Genomic DNA, 21,942 nt, shown 5'->3' on the forward strand with positions numbered 1-21,942 from the left:
TAGGATTATTGGAGGAGGTAAAACTTTACTGGACCCCCATAGGATTGGAATGCTTTGCATATGCAGAAGTGTTATTTATTCCAAATGCCAAACTAAAGCAGAACTATGAAAACCCACTCACTCATCAGCTACTAGGGGTATGACTCCGGGCTAGGCATTGGGGTCTCAGAGCTGAGTTGCCCCTGATGCTGCATTCCAGGGATTTCCAACCCCAATGAAGGAAGTGGTCCACAGAGACACTGGGGTGCTGTCAATGTCACAGAGTGGGAGAGCATCTCAGCCAGGTTGGGGGCAGGGAGAAAGGAGGAGCTGCAGAAGAGGGAATGAGCTGTGGGCTCCTGGGACTTAGCCACACAGGGGAGGCCTGGGCAAGAGGTGGGAGAGAGTGCCCAGACAGTGGAAGCTGTATGGGTGAACTCCCCAAAAGGCAACAAATAGGCTCTGCGGTGGTGGGGGGAGTAGGCTGTCTAGTTTCTGGTTTTTACAAGATGCCACATCCACCACCTACCTCTGATACACCTTCTAATAGCAAGATGAAAAGCCCAGGAATCTAGCACTGCGCCTAACAGCACAACTAGTTCTTATCAAACAATCAGCTGAGAGAAAGTTCTATTTTAGAGGACAGCCTAAGACACATGTGAGTCATGCAGTCCCCTAAATCATCATTATCTTACCCTTGGATTATGAGCACGGTGAGGAGACCTAAGCTCTACAGCTTGCATTCCCACACGACGTGGTCTTGTGGTCTTTGTGTCATCTCTGGCCTCCTTGGAGGCCCAGTCTACGAGGGGCCATGTGGGACGCTCTGCTATGTTAGCCTGCGGAGGGCACTACTGTGTCTTTCAGTGTCCTCTAGAGATAAGGTGTGTAAAATACTTCCTTTAGAATAAAGACCAGGAAAACCTTTGATCTTGGATTTTCTTCCAGAATTAAAAAAATATATATATTTTGTTATTTACTTGAAGGGGAGAGTTACAGGATAAGAGAGAGAGAGAGAGAGAGAGAGGGCCCGGCACAGTGGCGCAGTGGTTAAGGTCCTCGCCTTGCACGCCCAGGATCCCATATGGGCGTCGGTTCTATCCCGGCAGCCCCGCTTCCCTTCCAGCTCCCTGCCTGTGGCCCGGGAAAGCAGTCGAGGACGGCCCAGGGCTTTGGGATCCTGCACCTGCGTGGGAGACCTGGAAGAGTCTCCTGGCTTCGGACTGGCATAGTATCGGCTGTTGCGCTCACTTGGGGAGTGAATCATCAGACGGAAGATCTTCCACTCTGTCTCTCCTCTCTGTATATCCGCCTTTCCAATAAAAAAATAAAGAAAGAAAGAAAGAGAGAGAGAGAGAGAATGAAAGAGAGAGACAGAGTGTGTGCGAGCATCTATTTGCTGGTTTGCTCTAAATGGCTGCAATGGATGGGGCTGGGCCAGGGCCAGGCTGAAGCCAGTAGCTCCAGCTGGGTCTCCCACCTGGTGGCAGAGGGGTCCAAGTACTTGGCCATCTTTCAGTTTTCCAAGGCCAATCAACAAGGAGTTGGACTGTAAGAGAAGCAGTCAGGAGCTGGCCCCTTCCCAGAACCTTTTTATTCTTTGTGATCATGAGGATTTTATATTAGAATTTATCAAACTCCCTTGTTTATCCTGGCTGTCAGGAGACTGAGAACTGAATTTCACCTCAACTATGTAAATTTATTTGGATACATATGCATATAATTTTATACTCTGGACATATATATGTATATATATATGTGTGTGTATACATGTATATATTATTTGAAGGCATAAGAGTATTTGTGTGTGCATTTTAACTTGAGAGACAGAAACTCAAGTCAAATGTTCCCTATGGGTGGCAAGAACCCCAATTAAAAGAAGTTTTAGGATGCATTTTATTTCTCTGAAAGGGAGAGTTACAGTTAGAGAGAGAGTTGGTTGGGGGGGAAGGGGTTTCCCATCCACTGGTTCATTCCCCAAAGGGCCACAATGCTGAGGGTGGACCAGGCCAAAGCCAAGAGACAGGAGATTCTTCTGGGTCTCCCACATGCATGCAGGGGTCCAAACTCTCGGGTTGTCTTTCGCTGCTTTCCCAGGCACATTAGCAGGCAACTAGATTGGAAGCAGAACAGCCAAAGATCAATCAGCATCCGTACGGGATGTCAGTGCTGTAGGCAGCAGCCCCACAGCATCAGCTGCAGACCAAATCCATTGAGCCATCACTCCCACCTCCTAGGGTTTGCATTAGCAGGAAGCTGGAACCCTGAGGCGCAACCCGCAGTGGGGGTGGCAGCAGCTGTGATACAGTGAGTTAAGCTGCTACATGCGACCCCAGCATCCCATATGGGGGCTGGGTGAATCCTGAATCCTTTGCTTCTGATCCAGCTTCCTGCTAATGTGCCTGGGAAAGCAATGGAATGTGGCCCAAGTGTCAGCCATGTAGGAAACCTGATGAAGGTCATGGCTCCAGGCTTTGACCAGGCCCACCCTTGGCTGTTGTGGCCATCTGGAGGAGTGAACCAGCAGATGGAAGATCTCTGGTATTTCTCTCCTATGGTATTTTGCCTTTGGGATAAATAAATAAACCTTAAAGCAGAACAAAAGGAAGTTGGGCTGGGGCCAGGATGCGAATGCCTTAACTGGTACCTGAACCACTAAGTGAGAGGCCTAACTCTGTCCACCCACTGTAAACATCTAGATTACCTTGTTTTTCCTGATTTTCCCTTATTTGTTTATTTATTACTATTTTACTTTATTGCAAGTGGTTTTATAGTTTAAGTCACTTAAGCTACACATCAAGTCTTTGCTGTTCCTGCCTGGCTTTAAAACTGTCTCAGGAATACTGCCAGAAATACCTAAGTTGGCAACTTTGTACACAAAATCATGCTACCTTACTGCCATACCAGCTGCCCACAGGATGCTCTACCCCTGGCGGTGGCATCTTGCTGGATGAATGCACCAGTAGTGCTGATAACGCCTTCTGAAAGCAAGACACGGAGGAGCAATCAAACGGGGAGATGGGCACGGCAGAGCTGCCAACCTGGATGAGGAGATGGAAGGCAGCTTCTGAGGAGCAGACAACCTGAGGGTCAGAGGGATGGAGCCACAGGACTGCTGTCTGGCCTGGAGAGCTGATCATTATCCCAAATAAGGCTGCAAATTTGCCTGAGGTCTGGTCCCTGAGACTCTTCCACCCCTGTGTTTATGCACACAATCGTCCCTTAACGAAGGTAAATTGAGGGTGTCTCTCTTCGTGATCAGCCAGGTTACTGCGGACAACTCAAGCCCCCTGCAGAAAGAGGCGGGCAAGTGTATGCACACTTGCACAATGGGACTTCTCTGGAGAGGGTGGAGGAGGAGGATGTGCAGAGCAAAAGGCCTGACAGACAGCTGTGGTTTCTTACAGATTTTAAATTCTAATATCTGAATAAAAAATTATGAAAAATTCATTGCCTAACACAATTTGCAGCTTAGACATAATTAAAACAAACAATAAAAAAATTCCCAACTCTTACAAAATTCCAAAATGTCTTCCTTGGGACTTGTCACATGTCTTCATTTCCCTGGGAAGCACAATGGAAGTAAATGGGAGCAGGGGGTTGGGGGAACCCTCAAACACCCCAACAGATACAAAAAGGATGATTCTTCCATCTGATGCCAACAACCTCTCCTGAGCTTCTTCCTTCTCGTGGTCATCTGGCTTGCAGGTTGATTTTTCTTTTTTTAAAAGATTTATTTTTATTATTTTTTTATTGGAAAGGCGGATATACAGAGAGGAGAGACAGAGAGGAAGATCTTCCATCTGATGATTCACTCCCCAAGTGAGCGCAACAGCCGATACTATGCCAGTCCGAAGCCAGGAGACTCTTCCGGGTCTCCCATGCAGGTGCAGGGTCCCAAAGCTTTGGGCCGTCCTCGACTGCTTTCCCGGGCCACAGGCAGGGAGCTGGAAGGGAAGCGGGGCTGCCGGGATAGAACCGACGCCCATGTGGGATCCTGGGCGTGCAAGGCGAGGACCTTAACCACTGCGCCACTGTGCCGGGCCCGCAGGTTGATTTTTCAACCTGTATCCTCGCTGTATTCTTGGGGCCCTGGCTACATGTTACTGATGAAGCTTAAGACTACTTCATACATTCAAGTTAGCACCAGACAGCTGGATACCCTGGAGATTTACGGTGCCCACTGCAGATACTCACATGTTCAAAAGATCAGAGCAAAGATGTGGAAGATACCACTGCCATGGTGTTATTAGGGGTGCTCCGCCTAAGAGTCTTGTTTTGCAGTACCATTTCCAAGAGAATAAAGGGTAAATATCCAGGCCAATCATGCCAACAGGCAAGATGCCCTTCGAGCTCTGCAGCTGCACACCCACACTCTTTGGGGCCTGGCTCAAGCCCTACCCATCAGACAAGCAGAGCTGTAAATATTTCCATGTGCAAAGCTTGCCTTTTTTTTTTTTCCAAAGACAGGCATGGCATGGCATGCCATTTCTTTCTTTAGAACTTTCGGGGGGCAATTATGTCCCGAGGACAGAAGGATGGTCAAGCAAAGGCATGTGGCTGTAACAAGCACCCCATTGAAGCTAGAGGCAAGGTGTGTGGGTAACCACAGGATACAGAGTGACAACCGAGCGTGCTGTGGATGAAGACTCCCAGGGGAAGGCGATGGTATGCTGGCTACTTGCCGGTTCAGGACGACAAGAACAGACTGGCTCTTCTTCCGCTGAAAGGGAATGGGTGTTAATTGTAGGACCACACAACTTTGTTACAAGATGCAGTGGTGGGCAGGACTCTTAGCAGCCCAGGGTGCCAGGTATTTTTTCTCCCCCCCCTCAAGGAGATGTGTTTGCTTCTATAACAGAAGTGTAATTGGAGAAAGGGGCCACTGTGCTTCCCTTGTCTCTTTCAAACAAAGTAGCAATTGTTAGCAGTTGAAGCATCACTATTTCTCTCCTGGGATTTTGCCAGCTCAGCAAGAGACAAATATCAATTTTCAGATGTTATCCTCGTCAGTAGCCTATTTCTTAATCCATTGCAGAAACACAGCTCCCTGGAGTACTTGAAGGCAGATGAACCCCCTTTGAGCGGGTTTGTAAACATACACCTCCAACCCCTTGAAAGATAGGTTGTCATTTTCCTGACTTCGAACCAGGTTGTTGGGTTATACTTTTGAGTTTCGTCTCTAAAGACAGAGATATTTATGAAACGAAATGCAATTAAAACTAAAGGCCTGGGGCACATGACAGTGTAAAGAGTTCATGGCTTCTAGCCAGGCAATTCTGCCCCGTGGAGGGAATCCACGTCCTTCTTGTGTGGCTGCAGTGGGACTGAGTCTAGCAAAGCTTGGCCAGCTGAGCTGTCACTCACGGATGGTCTGTACTGCAGTGCTTAGATCAGCTGTTCAGAAGTGGGTGACATGCACCTGATTCATCTTCGTCCCTACTTCCTGATGCTTGTTCTAAGCCTGCTTGCATTGACTAGGACGTGGTCAAGTCAGCGGGGCTGTGCAGGAAGGAAGGAATGGGGCTTGAGAGAGAGCATGAAGGGCACAGGGAGAGCATCAGGTCAGGCGGGGCAGAGAGTGGATGTGAACTAGAGCCATGGCAAGGCAGGGTTGGCTGGTGTGGATCCCTGCCTGTGCTCTGAGCTGCCAGGTAGCTGAGCCCGGGAGGATGTTAGGCAGGGTAGATTCTGGCTTGGTGTGTGTGTAACACAAGATGATTCAGGCTATTTGGACTCTGGATTTGGCTGGTATATGCAATGAAAGGTTCGCAGCTGGGCAAGCCATCATCCCCTCTAGGAGTTAACTAGATAGTCTCTCCCCACTGCCTGAAAGGCCCCCAAATACAAGAGCGTTCAGAATACCAAAACTGGGCCTGTTGCAATAATCTAGTGGCTAAAGTCCTCACTGCCGGGATCCCATACGGGCGTCAGTTCACGACCTGTTGCTCCACTTCCTATCCTATCGGCCAGTCTCCTGGGCAGTGATCCTGAGCCATGGTGGTGGGGAGTGGGGGGAGGAGAAATGGCGAAATCTTTCCACCCTCCCAACCCCCATCCTGACCTGCTCTGCGTTTTACTAACCACACATACATGACTCATTGCCATGTCAAGAGAATGGTGAGCTCAGGGTGTGACCAAGCCTGCAAAGCTGGGGGCTGAGCCCTGGTCCTGGGCATCTTTGCTATGGCTCCTACTGTGCCCCTGGAATGCTTGGATCCGGGCTGGACAGCAAGGGAAACTAGCGAAAGCGGCTTGGGAAAGTGCTATTCCATGTCTCACAGTCCCAGGAACGGGCGAATGGGAGTGCTCGTTGGCAGCCCAGCCATTTGATTTGGAACTTCGGTCACATTGGCTGCTGGTCTCCTGGGGGAAACGGTGATCTCCCACCCAGGGCTCCTCAAGGCCACGCAGTGTGGTATCAGCATTTCAAACGACCGCAGGGCTGGGGTCGCCAATAGAACTCTGGCTGTTTTCAATGTCTCACTACATCTTGGTAGACAAGCAAGCCATGGATTTGGTGTTCCCTTCTCTCTTCTCATTCCTTTCTGGAAAAGGTTTAGATGGCTGGGGAAAAGATATTTGAAGCATTCTGATCCAATGTAAATGAATCCTGTAGTGGACAAATAATTCCCCTCTCTCCTGGGGTATTTGGATGAATAAACATTGCCCTAGAGGTAAGAAGAATATTAAGATCACAGCAGGTGTGCCATTCATAATTTGGCTAGAGGGGGAAAAAGCATTGTCAAAGCCTCAAGGTTTCACAGAATTTTCTGGAAAGTTTTGGAGGCCACAGCTGGGAACAAAATGCTGAGGACAGCATTGGTAAAGGATGGTTGCAACTGCCCAAGGTCAAGTCTGGCCACTTGTTCAGCACTCACAGGCATGGTACGGGGTGGTTGATGGTTTGTTTGGTTGACAACTACAGCACGTGCTTACTGAAGGAACTCAATAAAAGGCTTGATTAAATCATCAGTCTCACCAAATTCAAAAAAGTTTGTTCCCTCTCAACTTCAATTTCTAAAACTCCAGTTCACAAACGACCTCATGTTAATCAAAGCCTTTTCTTTTTAACACCCATTATTTCCTAAGGGTATTGCCATATGACCTTAAAATACATTTTTCAATATATTCTGTTACACTTCACCCGTGGCAACTCATTTAGGGCTTTAGTTTCTTTGATTTGGCTCAAATTCCCCACATTTTTAAAACAAAAGCCTCTCAAATAACAGAGAAATTTACTGCCACAGCGCCACCTACTGGGAGACCACTGCAGAAGCAAACAACCTGTAGTTGAACTTGGTTCAACTTCGACTCCTAGTTTAGGACAATTTTCCCACATGGGTCCATCACCCCTCTTGGTAGCTATTAGAGCCTTTTTGATATGGCCTAAAGGCAAGTGAAAATTATTAAAAACATTTGCATACACTTTAAAAAAAAAGCTTTATTTATTTTTATTGGAAAGGCAGACATACAGAGAGGAGAAGAGACAGAGAGGATCTTCATCCTGTTGATTCACTCTCCAAGTGGCTGTAATGGTTGGAGTTGTGCCAATCTGAAGCCAGGACCCCAGAGCCCCTTCCAGGTCTCCCACATGGGTACAAGGCATTGGGTCATCCTCTACTGCTTTCCCAGGCCCCAAGCAGGGAACTGGATGGGAAGTGGGGCCGCTGGGATTAGAACCAGAACCCACAGGGTATCCTGGAGCATGTAAGGGGAGGACTTTATCCACTAGTCTACTGCATTGGGCCCTGTTATCTTAAGTTGGTCCTGACTTCACCAACTTCACCAACAGAAGTCTGTCATGGACCTGTGCCAAGGGCTCCAGATTGTGTGGGCCAAGGTTTGGCTCTGGGAAAAATAATTTGGGGAGATTCCAAAGACCCTGAAAAATGGAAAACAATATCTCTGCTTAACACCATGTCTGATCTTGGCTCAAGGAATGAGAAGTAAAAGCTCAAACTGGGTGAAGGGGATGAATATCATGGCTCTCTCAAATGCCACCACCTCACTTCCTGCCAGACCCCGCACCGGGGACTGTTTCTGCCTTGCGGAACAGCACGAGCGACAGTCATCAACTCCTATCCCTGGGGAAAAGAACTTGTTGAACTGGGGACAAGGGGAAACAAGAGCTCCAAGACTCCCTTGCTGGAAGAACGGGTAGAATCCCAACAGGGAGGGGCAGTGGGCATGGCGTAGCAAGCTAAGCCTTCACCCGATGGGGTGCAGGTTCATGTCCTGGCTGCTCCACTTTCCACCCAGCTCCCTGATGATGACCTGGGAAGGCAGTAGAGGATGGTCCAAAGGCCTTGGTGCTTCTGCATCCAAGTAGCAAACCCAGAGGGGGCTCCTGGCTCCTAACTTTGGATGGGCCCAGCTCTGGCTGACAGAAGATCTTTCCCTCTCTCCTACTCTCTCTGTAACTCTTACCTTTCAAATAAAAATAAATAAATTGGAGAGAGAGAAAGAGAGAGAGAGAGAGAGAGAGAGAGAGAGAGAACGTGAGCATGAAAACAGAAGATGCTGCTGAGAGTTGCGAGGCAAATAACTCCACTTGCAAGTCAGAAGTGACTGCTGGAGTCTCAATGTGCAAGTTCCTTTGGGTTTACATAATGTTCACTTACAAGGCAGTGGGCGGGCATGGGCCATGCCTGGGCACAAGGCACAAGGCTGTGGGGCACCACACTCAGCCTGAGACAGCCTAACATGGCTGCCTCAGGAAGTGATGGTTAAGGTCCCTTCCACCAACCACAGACCCATGAGGGAGCTAAAATGAAGAAGAGGGTGGGGAGCAGGGAGAGGTGGGCTGCAGGTCAGGAGAGACTGGTGGCAGCTGGCGTGGTCTCCCGCACTCATGGGAACAGCAAAGCAGCCCGAGGGAAACGCCAGGTATCTGATCGGCTGCTCTCTGCTGTTCTGGCTCACGATGACCACTGGAGAACTCCAGAAGAACGCTGTGTGAACAGAGAGGCAAGGCCAAGGCCTCTGGCTTTGGGCCAGCGGTCCTCACTTGAGCTTCTCTTTCAGGTTCCCAGGTTTGCTGACTACACCTTTCCTCCCATTACAGTTAGCCTTGGTAGTCGGAGGCAAGGCAGTCAAGAAGGGTGCCACTGCTGGGGGCCTGCTAGGTGGTCCCTGCCTCACTGCCCCCCACCCATGAATACTCATGAGGCAGCACGGGCTCACCATCAGTGGGAAAAGACGCCAAACTGTTTTCCAGCAGTGCTGGCACCAACCACCCTTGATTCGGACTGTTCGAGGAACAAAGTCTCACAGCTTGGCTGGACCTGGGGTGAGTTAACTTTCAGGGAACGGACTCCTGCTGCCTGTCTGCATTTAGGAATCCCATGATGAATCAAGCGGAGGACTTCCTACAGAGGCATGGTCTCCACAAAGGCTGCTCTCCCTACCTGTGGATAAGGAAAATGGCTGTGACTGGCAACTGAACCTTCTGTGGACAGGATGCTGTTCTAAGCCACAGAAAAACTGCTTCAGTCAGAATACGGAGGTATCAGGCTGTTAGCTCCTAGATGTACAAGTAACTTCAGCACAGTGAGTGACGGATAGGGGCTAGGCCAGAAATCAAGGTGACTCAAAGGAGCTGTTAGGTTTTCAGCGTCTCTAGGTTTCTCAGTCCTGCACCCCTAGTTCTGCCCCCCTGCATGCCCAATGCAGAGCAGGCACTTTCCCAGGAGGCACTTGAGCTTCTTCCATCATGATGATGCTGTAATGAACATGAATGCACTGAGTTCCACACACAGAACCCATTTGACTTTCCCAAGGGGCCCCACACTTGGCTCAGCAAGTTAAGCCTCCTCCTGCCATGCCTGAATACCATTGATCACTGGTTGGAATCCTGGCTGCTCCACTTCTGATTCAGCTTTTCCCAAAGCACCTGGGAAAATACCAGCAGATGGTCCAGGTGCTTGGGAGCCTGCACCCACGTGGGAGATGGAGATGAAGCTTTAGGGCCCTGGCTTCGGCCATTGCAGCACTTTAGGGGAGTGAACCAGAGAGTAGATGCAAGATCTTTCTATTTCTCCTCTACCTCTGAGTTCTTTCAAATAAATAAATAAATAAATGTAAAGATTTATTTTTATTGGAAGGGCAGATTTATAGAGAGAAGGAGAGAGAGATAAAATCTCCCATCCACTGGTTCACTCCCCAGTGGCTGCAATGGCCAGAGCTGAGCCAATCTGAAGCCAGGAACCTGGAGCTTCTTCTGGGTTTCATACAGGGTTCCAAGACTTTGGGCCATCCTCTATTGCTTTCCTAGGCCATAAGCTGGCAGCTGGATGGAACAGCTGGGTCATGAACTGGTGCCCATATGGAATCTTAGCAGTTGGAGGTGGAATATTAGTTAATTGAGCCATTGGGCCAGGCCCTAAATAAATGTTTTTTTCAAAAAGAAAACTTTCCCAGAGAACATCACTTGTACTGAACCATGCTCAAACTCCACCCAATTTGCATATTCACTTAGGACACCACCCTCTATCCAACCAAGGGGGCTCCTGGAGTGGAGGAGCGAAGCTGCCCCCCGCCAGTCTGTGTCTGCTCACAGGCGCCCTGTGTTCAGCTGTGAGTATGCACTCTCCCGGATATGTCCTGCTTCCACTCTTACACTTTACATAAGTCTCTGCTTTAAACTCTCTTTCTGTTGTCAAAGATTCATTCATTTATTTAAAAGTTAAAGTGACAGGGAGAGAATAAGATGGTCCAAGTACTTGTGTTCCTGACACCCACACAGGAGACACCAAGGAAGTTCCTGGCTCTGCACCCCAGGCTCTTTAGTTCTTTTGGGGAGTGAGCCAGAGGATGGGCAGGGAGTGGGTACCCATGAAGGGAAGGGCTGGGTGGGCACAGAGGCAGTGGAGCTAAGGCTGCTGGCAGTCTGTTTGGCTGCCCTTCTGAGGAGGAGCCCATGAAACACAAAGGTGTTTGGTTAGATGAGCACACAGAAGGGCCAAGGTCAAGGACAGGCTCTCCCATGGTTCTGCCCTTTGCTGCTCTCAAGACTGTTCACACGTCAGCTTATCAGGAAGGATGTCCACAGCTAACCCTCGGCCGTGTTCCCCAGGTTTTAAAAGTTAGTGTCATCTCTCCCTCCTGGAGAGCAACTTGAAGTAAGCTCCAGCTTTGATCACTGCGCTGCCTCCCGGGGCCCTGCACAGTGCCTGCTCACCTGCTGTACACTAAGCACTCAGCACTCATTTCCTCAATGACTGAATGAAGTTTCTGGGACCGAATCAGGTGACTCACAGGAACAACAAACAAGCTCCACGCGGAACAGTGGGACTCTGCGGGGAGAGATGTCCCACCAGCGGCCCAGGTTATCCCAAGCATGGGTGCCATGAACAGGGAGTGGGCAGAGGTCAGGAATCCCGCCAGGTGTCCTACAGTAACAGCAAAGATCCCAACTAAGAACCATCCAGTGCAACATGTCTAGAGCACTGAGGGTGAGAAACGTTACACAGCACTTGCCCTCACGCCACCTCTGGCAGGAAACAGGACAGAGCAGATTCCAGAGAAAGCTGGAGATGTCCCAGCTGCACGTCTCCGAGATCCTGCAGCCAGCTGGACATAACACAGACCATGTCAAGAAGTGCCATGACAGGATGTCACCTTCCCCTGCACATCCTGCATCACATTTATCAAAATCATAATTATGAAACTGTAGCTGGTTGCTTAACATTGGTCATCTCTGCTAGAATGTAAGCTTCATAAACACAGAGAATGACTTGGTCTTGGTCTTACTTTTGGAAGGTTAGCTCCTCGCAGTGCATTTTGCACATATTCAATATTCAAGAAATCCTTTTGGAAAGCATCTGATCAGTTGCATTCAGAAATACATCTGCTTGTGGGGCCATCTACTGTGACATTAGTGGGAAGTGGCAGTTCCCATTTGCTCAGTTCTCTGCATTCTGTCGTGGCTGTCCTCATCCAGCAATAGCTAAGATAACCTTTACAACTGCCCTCCCAATGCTGCTTCCATTCATTTGCTCTTTCACACACAAGCATTCTTGTCTTAGGTACTAGAGTGGACGCAGAGAGGAGAGCAAGCCCGTAAGCCACACAGCACAAAGCACCGGGGGTTATGAGAAAGATCGAGATGGTGAGGTGTGAGGCCCAGCTAAGACAGCCAGACAGCCGCTACTGGGAGTGAGAGGGAAAGAATTTCCCATGAGTACACAGCAGCCATAAAGACCCCCGAGGTGGGAGGCGGCTAAGAATGGGCTAGGAACCTGCAGATGCCAACAATGGGTGTGAGGAGGGGCGGGCCCAGCCAGGGTTGGCAGGAATTCCCTGGACTTGCCTGCTGTCTGTGCAGTTCTCCAGGCCCTTCCTGCGGAGGTACTGACTAAGGGGTGCTGCGCTAGGGACTGGGAAGGGTGTGGGGCATTATTCTAGAATTCAGGGCAACATGATCTGGCTGGTAAGGAGGATGGCGAGCAGGAGATGCAGCTGGAGAATAGGGAGGAGGCCACCATGAGCCAGAATATGACTATTTTTTAATGACACTACTTTTTTTTTATCTATTTTTTATTTAAAGGGAGGATTTATGAAGACAGAAGGAGAGAAAGGAGAAAAGAGTTCCATTCACCGGTTCACTCCCCAAATGGCCACGATGGCTGGTCTGAAGCCAGGAGCCTGGAGCTTCTTTCAGGTCTCCCACATGGGTACAGGGTCCCAAGGCTTTGATCCATCCTCGACTGCCTTCCCAAGCCACAAGCAGGGAGCTGGATGGGAGGTGGAGCAGCTAGGACACGAACCAGCACCCATATGGGATCCTGGTGCTTACAAGGTGAGGATTTAGCCATTAAGCCATAACACTGGGCCCAACTTTGGTTTTTAACACAGGATCTTCATTTCCCTGTGATGGAAAAATATGTCCACAGCTATCCAAGGGGAAATTAAAAAAAAAAAAAAAAGATTTACTTATTTATTTGAGTTACACACACAGACACGGAAATTCTTCCACCAGATACATCATTCCCCAAGTGGCCACCACAGCCAGGCCTGAGCCTGGATCATCTCCCACATGGGTGGGCAGGGGCCTGAGCAACTGGGCCATTCCAAGGTCCTTGGCAGGGAGCTGGATTGGAAGTAGTACTCACTTGGGATGTTGGCACTGTAAGCTGCAACTTTACTTGCTATGCCAATGCTGGCCCCTTATTTTTACCTAAAAGCAGAGTTATAGAAAGGGAAGAAAGGAGGAGAGAAGAGAGAATGGGATGGAGGAAGGAGGGAAAGAGAAAGGCAGGCAGAGAGAGAGAGAGAGAGAGTTCCTCCAGCCATTGGCCAAGTAGAAATTCTTGAATAACATTTTCCATGGAAACACTGGTGGCCAAAAGGGTTAGGCACATATAGGTGAGGATGCTTTCATTGTGATAACATAATTTCCTTGGGAAATAAAGCATTCTGACTTCCAGACAAGCCACTCCCAGGGGAGGACTTCTAAACTGCACTTGTTCCTGCAATGATTCTTTGCTGCTTCCTCTGGGAGACTTGTGTTTTAGCAAATGCTTCTATCAGGAGTCTTGTATTAACTTCCTTGAGTGTCTTTAAGTTAGTTACTGTGTTTTAGCAACAGAATGATAAGGCCTACGTCACAGGGTTGGGTGAGGATTAGATAGAATGGTTAACTGAAGTAAATCCTAGCACTGTGACTGGTGTTACACTAAGAACTAAGTAAGCATTGAAAATTACTACCATTTTCATTTTTACTTAGGAATATGGATCAAAATTCTTTGCATTCACTATACACCTATCTGTATGCTGAAATATGAACTGAATGACTTGTCAACTTCAATGTCAGTATGAAATATTAGCGCTAAATTGTAGAGAAGGACCACAGTCATTCAGAACCTGCAAGTTACCAGAAACTTGCTATGAAAATAAAAGGATAATTAATTGGCCACCCACAAGGCAGAAATCTAAAAATTGCTCTTAAGCATTCCTTGGGAAGAAAAGGCTCACTTGAAATTGGACAAATTATCTCTTCAAAAAGTTCTAATAGATACAATTTGCCTGCCAGTGTCACAATGAGTCACTGTTGCACAGTGCAGCAAATAAAGAAGGTGGCCTGGATCAAGGGGTCAGGCTGCACAAAATGTGTATGAGAATGACACACCCACAGTGGCTCAGGAGGAAACTGCTGAGGCAGTGTTTCCATGGAAATGCTGGTGCACAACATGGTGCAGACCTATTATTACCACCTGGGGCATAGGAAGTCCTTCAACAGGAAGGACTCGTGGAAACTGAGATGGAGCGACAGGAACCCCCATCTCTCATCTGTCCTCAACTGGACAGCACATGGCATCAACCACATTGTTGCAACTGTCATTCTCTTACTCTACGAACAGGCATGCACAGAGTTAACCGTATACTGCATACAGATCAGGCACCTGTACCAGGTTATGAAGAGGTAGCAAACACAGAGGGAAAAACTGTCGTTATAAAAATCCCAAAAGTTCTTACAGTGAGAAATACTGAAAAGAGGTGACAAGAAATTTGCCATTAACTTGATATTATACAAAAGTATGGATTCAAACCCAGGAGGAGTGACAGACGGAACACTTGAACCTTAAACAGTCTTCTTGGAAAAGTGCCAGTGAAGACATGGGGAAGTGTTGGGTGAGGTCAAAGGTTGAGAGGCATAGGCTTAGCACAGTCTCAGCTGTGGTGATGAACATAATTCATGGCCTACACTGTCCAAAATTATTAAAAACCACCCAAGGGAAGGCTGCCTCTTAACCCAGCCACCTAAAATGCAACCAATGATGCGGCTGTGTAGAGCAGCAATAGTTAGAAGGATCCCATTAACGGTGACATGTTTCTTTCAACTAAATTAGTCTCTTTCTTTGGGGGCATGTTCAGAGACTCAACTGCAAAGTTTCTAGTGGAGGATGGCCCGGGGCCTTGGGACCCTGCACCCATGTGGGAAACCCAGAGGAGGTTCTTGGCTCCTTGCCTCAGATCAGCTTAGCTCTGCTTGTTTGCAGCCACTTGGGGATTGGGTCAGTGAATGGAGGATTTTTCTGTTTTTCCTTCTCTCTGTATGTCTGCCTTTCCAAACAAAAATTATATACATACATCCTAACCCAGAATGAGACTCATTTGCTCTTTTCCATTTCCTGGCACTTTTTTGCCTCATGTTCTTCTGAATGCCCAACAGTGGCATTCTTCCTGCTCCAAGAGAACAGCTCTTCTGAGCCTTTCAAAGAAGTTCCTAGGAAAGTACAAATACTATCCTTGTAAGATGTCATGCTGTCCGTGTCTACCATTTTGGAAGAGTTCTATTACAAGCATTTACTTAGGGATTATAAATCAATCACAGGGCTGGCTGAGAGAGGCAGGTGCCATGGTTCAACAGGTAACTCATCCACTTTCAGTCACTGGTATCCAATATGGGCACTGGTTCTAGTCCCAGCTGCTCCACTTTCCATTCAACTCCCTGGGCCCTTGGAACCGCATGGGAGACCTGGATGAAGCTACTGGTTTTGCATCTGCTCAGCTCTGGCCATTGCAGCCATTTGGGGACTGTGCCAGCACATGGAGGATCTCTCTCTCTCTGTGAAAATCTGCCTTTAAAGCAAACATAAGTAAGTCTTTAAAAAAGAAAAAAAAAAAGGCTGGCTAAGAATTACTCTGGCAGCAAGACCATGCCACTGGGGCATTTGGGTGGGTGTTTGGCCTAGTGGCTAAGGCAACTGCTGGAAGGCATGCCTGCATGGCATATTGGAAACGTGGGTTAGAATCTAGGCTCTGCTCCAGATTCCAGCATCCTGTCAATGTGTATCATGCAGGGCAGCAAGTAGTAGCTGGGTCCCTTGCCACACCTGTGTGAGACCAAGACTGAGTTTCTAGCTATTTCAACCTGATTCAGCTTTTGCTTAGATTTGGGAAGTGAACTAGCAAATGGGATGTTCCTCTCTCTTTCTCTCTCTCTCAGTAATTTAAAAACAAAAAATAAACCCCATGCCATATAGTTCCCATAACAAATCACCAGCATCGTAAGAAGGTTCAAAGAAGCACATCCCTACCCAGCAGGGCTTCTGCTGCACTCCCCCCACCCTTGCTCCTCCTCTTCACTTTCATCAGTGGAGACTTTCCTCCAAGCAACAGGAGGGATGGGTCTGCTCTGCTCATTACAAGACTGACTTGGTTGGGTGCTACATTGGCTCTCCTGGGGCTCTTTCCAAGCTACCAGTTTTCTCCTTCAATGGTTTAGCGAAAGTTTATCTTGGGTTCATGCCACCACATCAGAGCTGATCCTTCTGTGGAAGGAAGGCCCCACAAAAGGCCAACGCTCCAGATTGTGGAAATGCTGACCTCACCAGGGCTGTGACAAAACAGGCATGGTGGCATTTATGAAGGTCCTGAAAGCCATCAACTTGCAACTTGATCATGTTTATAGAATACTGACAACCAACCTCTTCTAATTCCAAAGAGAGGAAAAAAAATCTCAAGAGTGGAAGTTGGGTTAAAGGAATCAATAATAGGGGGCGGGGGAGAAGCAATATGTACTTCAACTTCTCCTAACAATGTGTCCTCACAGGTTCAACATTTGAGGCTTTCCTTCCCACATGTCTGCCATAGCTACATTCCTTTCATCCAACAGTCCAGGGATTAGATGTGCATTGTACAAACAGAAGCTAATGTGCTAATCCTAAGAAAATAATGACTACAATACTGCTAACTGGAACCTAGCTGTAAAGTCTACTTGAGAAACATCTCATGAAGCTAAGCTTTGATCATCAGTGGTACTTAGGACTCCACATTAAGGAAAGACAGCACCTCATCCATTCCACTACACTTGAGCGTGCAGTCCTTTCAGTTCCTGCTCATTCTCACATGACCCTTTCCTTCATTCATCAGTCTTCTGGAAGGAGATCCACTCTATTTTTTGTCAGTTTCATCCATTCCTTCGAGAAATGTTTAAGGAGCATCTACCACTTGCCAGACATGGTTTGAGGCTCTGTTTTCTCAGACTCTGCCATGCTTTCTGCATGGTTATACTGCCTTTAAATTTGTTAGGAAGCTGCATTGTCTTTCTATAGCTCTTCACACCACATAATTGATTCTATCTATTTGAAAAGCACACGTGAAGGGGAGAGACATATCCAAATACCAGCAACAGCCAGGACTGGGCAGGCTGAGACCAGGAGCTTGAGCTGGATCCAGGACTCCCACAAGGGTGGCGGGAACTTGACTGGATCCATCACTGCTGTCTCTCATGGTCTGCCTTAGCAGGAAGCTGGGGTCAGGAGCCAGAGGTGGTCAGGGAAGCAAGGTTCTCGGATACGAGATGCAGGCTTCTGAACTGCTAGGCTAAATGCTGGCCCTGGACATTTCATACACATGTGATGACAGGGTGAGACAAAAGATCTGTCCCACAGAGATGTATAGGAAGCAGAAAGTATATTTGAAAACATAAAACAAGGAAGAACAAAGTAGAGGCATTCGAGGAGCTGAGAATGGGGTAGCTGGAAAAAAAAATGCCACCTGTGTGATAAACTAAAAGCCCATCTTGAATCAAAGGCCAGACTTTTGAGTGCACAGGGCTCAGGGTAGAGTAGAGGGGACATGAGCAGGTAGGAATCTGGAGTAGCTGGTGTGTGTGCCAGTGCATAACCTAGCATGGAGAGGGTGGGAAGAGGATGGAGGATGTGCTGCTGTGGGAGTCTTGAATGCCACAGTAAGAATCTCAACTTCCTCTTGCAGGCATCAGCCTGGCCTATGAAGAGTTAAAAAAAGAAGTTTGAAGACCTATTTCAGAGATGATGTTGACAGCACTGTATTCCTCTAAGAGGAAAGCAATCTGGAGGGTCAGGAAACGCCTCCCTTGTTCTACCTGGGTTTTCCCGAGCTTTCACCCAGTCTTCAGCGCTCAGTGGCACCCAACCGCACAGTCCATGCTTTCCGCCCTCGGCTGACTGTACTAGGTGTACTTCCGTGGTCTCTCCTCCAGTTTTAGTCCCTTCTTTCCTAGGAGAGGTATGATGAGTTCCTTCTCCCCTATCCCCACACCTACACTGGATGAGGTTTTGAACTTAGTAATTATATTGCTTTTCACTTTATTTTTCTTGTTTTTTTTTTTGAAAAGATTTAATTACTTATTCTGAAAGGCAGAGTTAGAGAGAAAAGGAGAGAGAGAGAGAGAGAGAGAGAGAGAGAGAGAGAGAGGGAGGGAGAGAGAGAGAGAGAAATCTTGCATCTGCTGGTTTACTCTCCCGATGGCTGCAATGGCCAGGGCAGAGCCAGGCCAAAGCCAGGAACCCAGAACTTGGAGCTTCAGTCAGGCCTCCCATGTCAGGGAAAGGGGCAGTCCAATGCTTGGGCCATCTTCCACTGCTTTTGCCCAGGTCATCGACAGGGAGCTGGACTGGAACTGCGGCAGTTAGAGCATGAAGCAGTGCCCATATGGGATGCTGGTGTCACAGGCAGTAGCTTTACCCTCTATGCCACCATGGCAGTCCCTTGATTCTCTTTCACCTTTTGTTTGTTCCTTTCTTTCTCTCTTCTCTAACTTCAGAGGGTAAAAAGCTTAGCTTAGCTCAGGGATGACAACTCTGTGGCACGCATATTTGCCACTCTCATCATATGCTGTTCATCCGAGAAGGCCCTTCTGCTGCCCTTGACCCTTCCCCACCACCCCTCACCCCCACCCTGGCCCAAGCTCACAAAAGACCTCACAACTCTTTTTAGCGCAACTCTCTGAGCAACCTGCCCTTTGTATCTTGACAATTTCTTTTCAGTCTTTTTGTATTCTAGAAATGGACATGTGGCTAACCATTTTGCCAAAATGTTCCACATCAGAGTGTCTGTGTTTGATTGCTGGCTTTGGCTCCTTCTGCCAGCGTCTTGCTGATGCAGCCCCTGGGACGCAGCAGTGGGTGGCTGAAGTAATGGAGTCTCTGCCACCCACGTGGGAGAGCTGGATTGAGTTCCAGACTCCCGGTGTCAAACCTGGCCCTGCCCTGGCGGTTGAGGACCTCTGGCCAGTAAATCAGCAGATGGGAGATCTCTCTGTATGTGTCTCTCTGCTTCTCAACTGAAAAATAATTAAAAGAAAAAGAAATGATGAAGATTATGAATTTACTTTTGACTCTACTTCAAGTATGTTTGGCTGTTGATAATTCTTATTTTCACTGCAGTCTGCAATATACTTTTGATCCAACTTCCTTAAAATTTTTAAGTATTTAAAATGTTTTAAAATTTCCAAATCATGTGGGTGTTTTGTCAAGTCCTTTTATCTTAATACTTAATTTTACTGCCAAGTGGTCAAAGAATGAGGTCTGTGCAATTTTTATTTTTTGAAGATTTCATTGAGGTATTTTACAATTGAGGTTTTTACAATTATTTAAGGGGGCCCTGCAGGGCCCAAAGTCATGTATTGATGTAATATTGTTAATTATATCAGTCGAAATCCTTGTGCACCTGGGTTATGCTCTTTATGTCTTAACTTGCTGACAATGGTGAGCATTCTAGTTTTTTTCCGAAATGCTTTATTTTAGGTTCAATCTGCCTTTCCTCTCAGTCTTTTTCCTTGCACACTTTTCCCCAGAAGCTCTGCCACTTTATCCTTCCATTTCACAAATGCAACGTTTTGCAGCATCCAGGTTCTGATGTTCTGGTGGTTTTTGTCCCTGGGCCTCCCCCTGACCTGAGATCACTGGCTGTTTCAACATCACACAAGCTGTGTTCCATGCATCAGGAAAACACATACACACACCCCAGGTTAGTTTCTTAAGTGTTGCTTTCTTCCCTGGGACCCTGCTGATATTTTTCTGGGAAGCCTTCTTTTTAAGTTTCATGATCCTTCCCCTGGCACCAAAGGTTTTTCAGTGTTGGTTTATCCTTGAAGGAGGAAGTCCAAGTTCACCATTAAGGGCCTGTGTTCAGGGAGGAACTGATAGGGATCACGCACGTCAGAGGGGGCTGTAAGTTCCTGCCCAAATCTTTTAAAGAAGGATGTTCATACCTAGATAAGAAGGAGGGGAAGGAAGGGAGAGGGAGTATCCAGCAGCTATATCACCACTTCAACAACCACTTTAACATCCCAGCTGGCAGGGAGGAGAAGACCTTCATCTAAATTACTCCAAGATGAATCACTAAAGGAAGGGCCATTGGGCGCTTCCACCCTACTGAACCATAGACACACAGCCTAGGGAATGTTTGGTCGGGAGTGGTTGCTTAGCACCCACCCCTATGATTGATGTCGGTGTCCACGCCAAAGGCAAACCCTAAGACCTCCTAATGCTATCACTGATGTTGAGGTGGTGAGGGTGTAGCAAGCAGACCCCCTCTGCCCACCTGCAGGCCTTGCCCCACATGGGCAGAGGCTGATGCCTGGGCTCTTGCCCACTTCTTCAGACAGGAAGGTGCTCAATGTTTGGCCATCTTCTTCTCTAGCCTCCGTGCTCTCTTACAGCCCCGTCCTTCCTGTGTAACCTCTGCCAGGAATTCCCTCAACACTTTCCCCACTTTAACTCTTCTACTGGTCATTGCAGTGCTAAGACTCATGTGGAAAGGGAGGGGATCAAGATTCCAGATGCTTCCACTGTTCATATCCAAAAGCAGTATGTTAGGGTGATTAATATGCCATTTGCTGTACAGATATACTCGAATGGACTGGTGCGAACTTCTGAAATCAGTGCTCTGCTGAGAGGTCTGTGGTTAGCACGGGGGATGGTATGAGTCCCGGCTTTTGTTGTCACAGTGACCATCTGTGCATCTTGCTACACTCACAGTCCATCATGATGCCCCCTCCTTCATCTCCTAACAGGAAAGTACTATATTTACATGTTTTAGAAATAAATGATTTGGAGGATCCTACGTGAAAGATGGGTAGGGCACAGATTTAAATGTGTTTTTTGTGATGATACAAGATATAAGGCTGACAGATTGCGACTAGCCTACAGGCTGACGTCTAGGCTCACAACAACAGCTTTTGGGTCCTTTTCCTAACTCCAGAATCCTTTGTGCAAGAATCTTCTCCCTTTTTATGACTCAACAGCTTAGGAAGACAACCAAACTTGGCTCTGCCTGACGCTCACTTCCCTGTCCTGGTGTCAGGACTCACTAAGCTGCTGGGCCTCCGGATCCCTCGGCTCCCTCCTCATGCCCGGCAGCCTTTCCCAGACACTACTGTCCTGGGTGCTGACCCAGAGCAGCAGCTACTCCTGACTCTGCACAGATGTCCCTCATAGGTGGCATAGCCTGAGGTCCTGGTGAAGAAGGGCAATGCCAGTGGTGCCCAGTCAAGCCCCGTGGCTTCTTAGCAGTTCTATTTTCAGAGAACGTTGCCAGTGAAGAACAGCTTGGACTCTGTCCTATCATCTTCATCTTTAGTCTATGGGTTTAGCCTGCGTGCCTGGCAGACGTCAAACCTCAGGTCTCACCCTATTTCCTGGGCAGTGTGACTCTGGCTCTAGGGGAAAGGTCAGGGACAGGAAGAGAGAAGGTTTGGATGCACGTGGTTGTTCATCGGCTGCTGTCCTTCTCAGTCCAGCTGACCACTTGGAAGAAATACCACAAATAGTTCTGAAAGGAGGATCTGAAGTGAGTACTAAATTATTAGGTGTTGCAAACATTGGAGAGAAGAAAAATCAAGAAAGGCTATCGGCACGGGAGAATTGTTAAAAAAAAAAACAAACAAAACTAAATCATTCTCTTCACAGAATTCACAAAGCAGACCTTAGGTAAAGGATATGTGAGGATATAAATTCAAGAATTCTACAAACCAAACCAAACCAAACCAAACCAAACCAAACCAAACCAAACCAAACCAAACCAAACCAGAACAAAACAAAACAAAACAAACAAAAAAACAACTGCTGGGCCAGCAGGGGATGGTGAAAGTGGCTATACTGCATCAAGATTAAAAAACAACATGCTCATAAAAAAGCTTTCAACAGAATGGTCACAAAACAAGTTACTCTAATTATTCAGTAGGGACAG

The 21,942-nt window shown here is 47.7% G+C and overlaps 1 protein-coding gene across 2 annotated transcripts in view; it reads right to left on the reverse strand.

The window, feature by feature from the left end:
- The window catches only part of TTLL5 (tubulin tyrosine ligase like 5), a 213,114-nt gene that overhangs the window by 24,830 nt on the left and 166,342 nt on the right, over positions 1-21,942 (reverse strand). The window contains exon 32 of one of the 2 annotated variants that reach the window (XM_040975259.1): positions 20,515-21,550. The exons of the other annotated variant lie outside the window; for it this stretch is intronic. Coding sequence (XP_040831193.1) covers positions 21,466-21,550 — 85 coding nt within the window. The 3' untranslated portion in view covers positions 20,515-21,465. Of the gene's footprint in view, positions 1-20,514; positions 21,551-21,942 lie in introns of those variants that run through there. 2 annotated transcript variants of the gene reach the window in all.

Source organism: Ochotona curzoniae, unplaced genomic scaffold (genome assembly GCF_017591425.1).
Source record: "Ochotona curzoniae isolate NIBS_2020 unplaced genomic scaffold, NIBS_Ocur_1.0 contig_2688, whole genome shotgun sequence".
NCBI lineage: Eukaryota > Metazoa > Chordata > Mammalia > Lagomorpha > Ochotonidae > Ochotona > Ochotona curzoniae.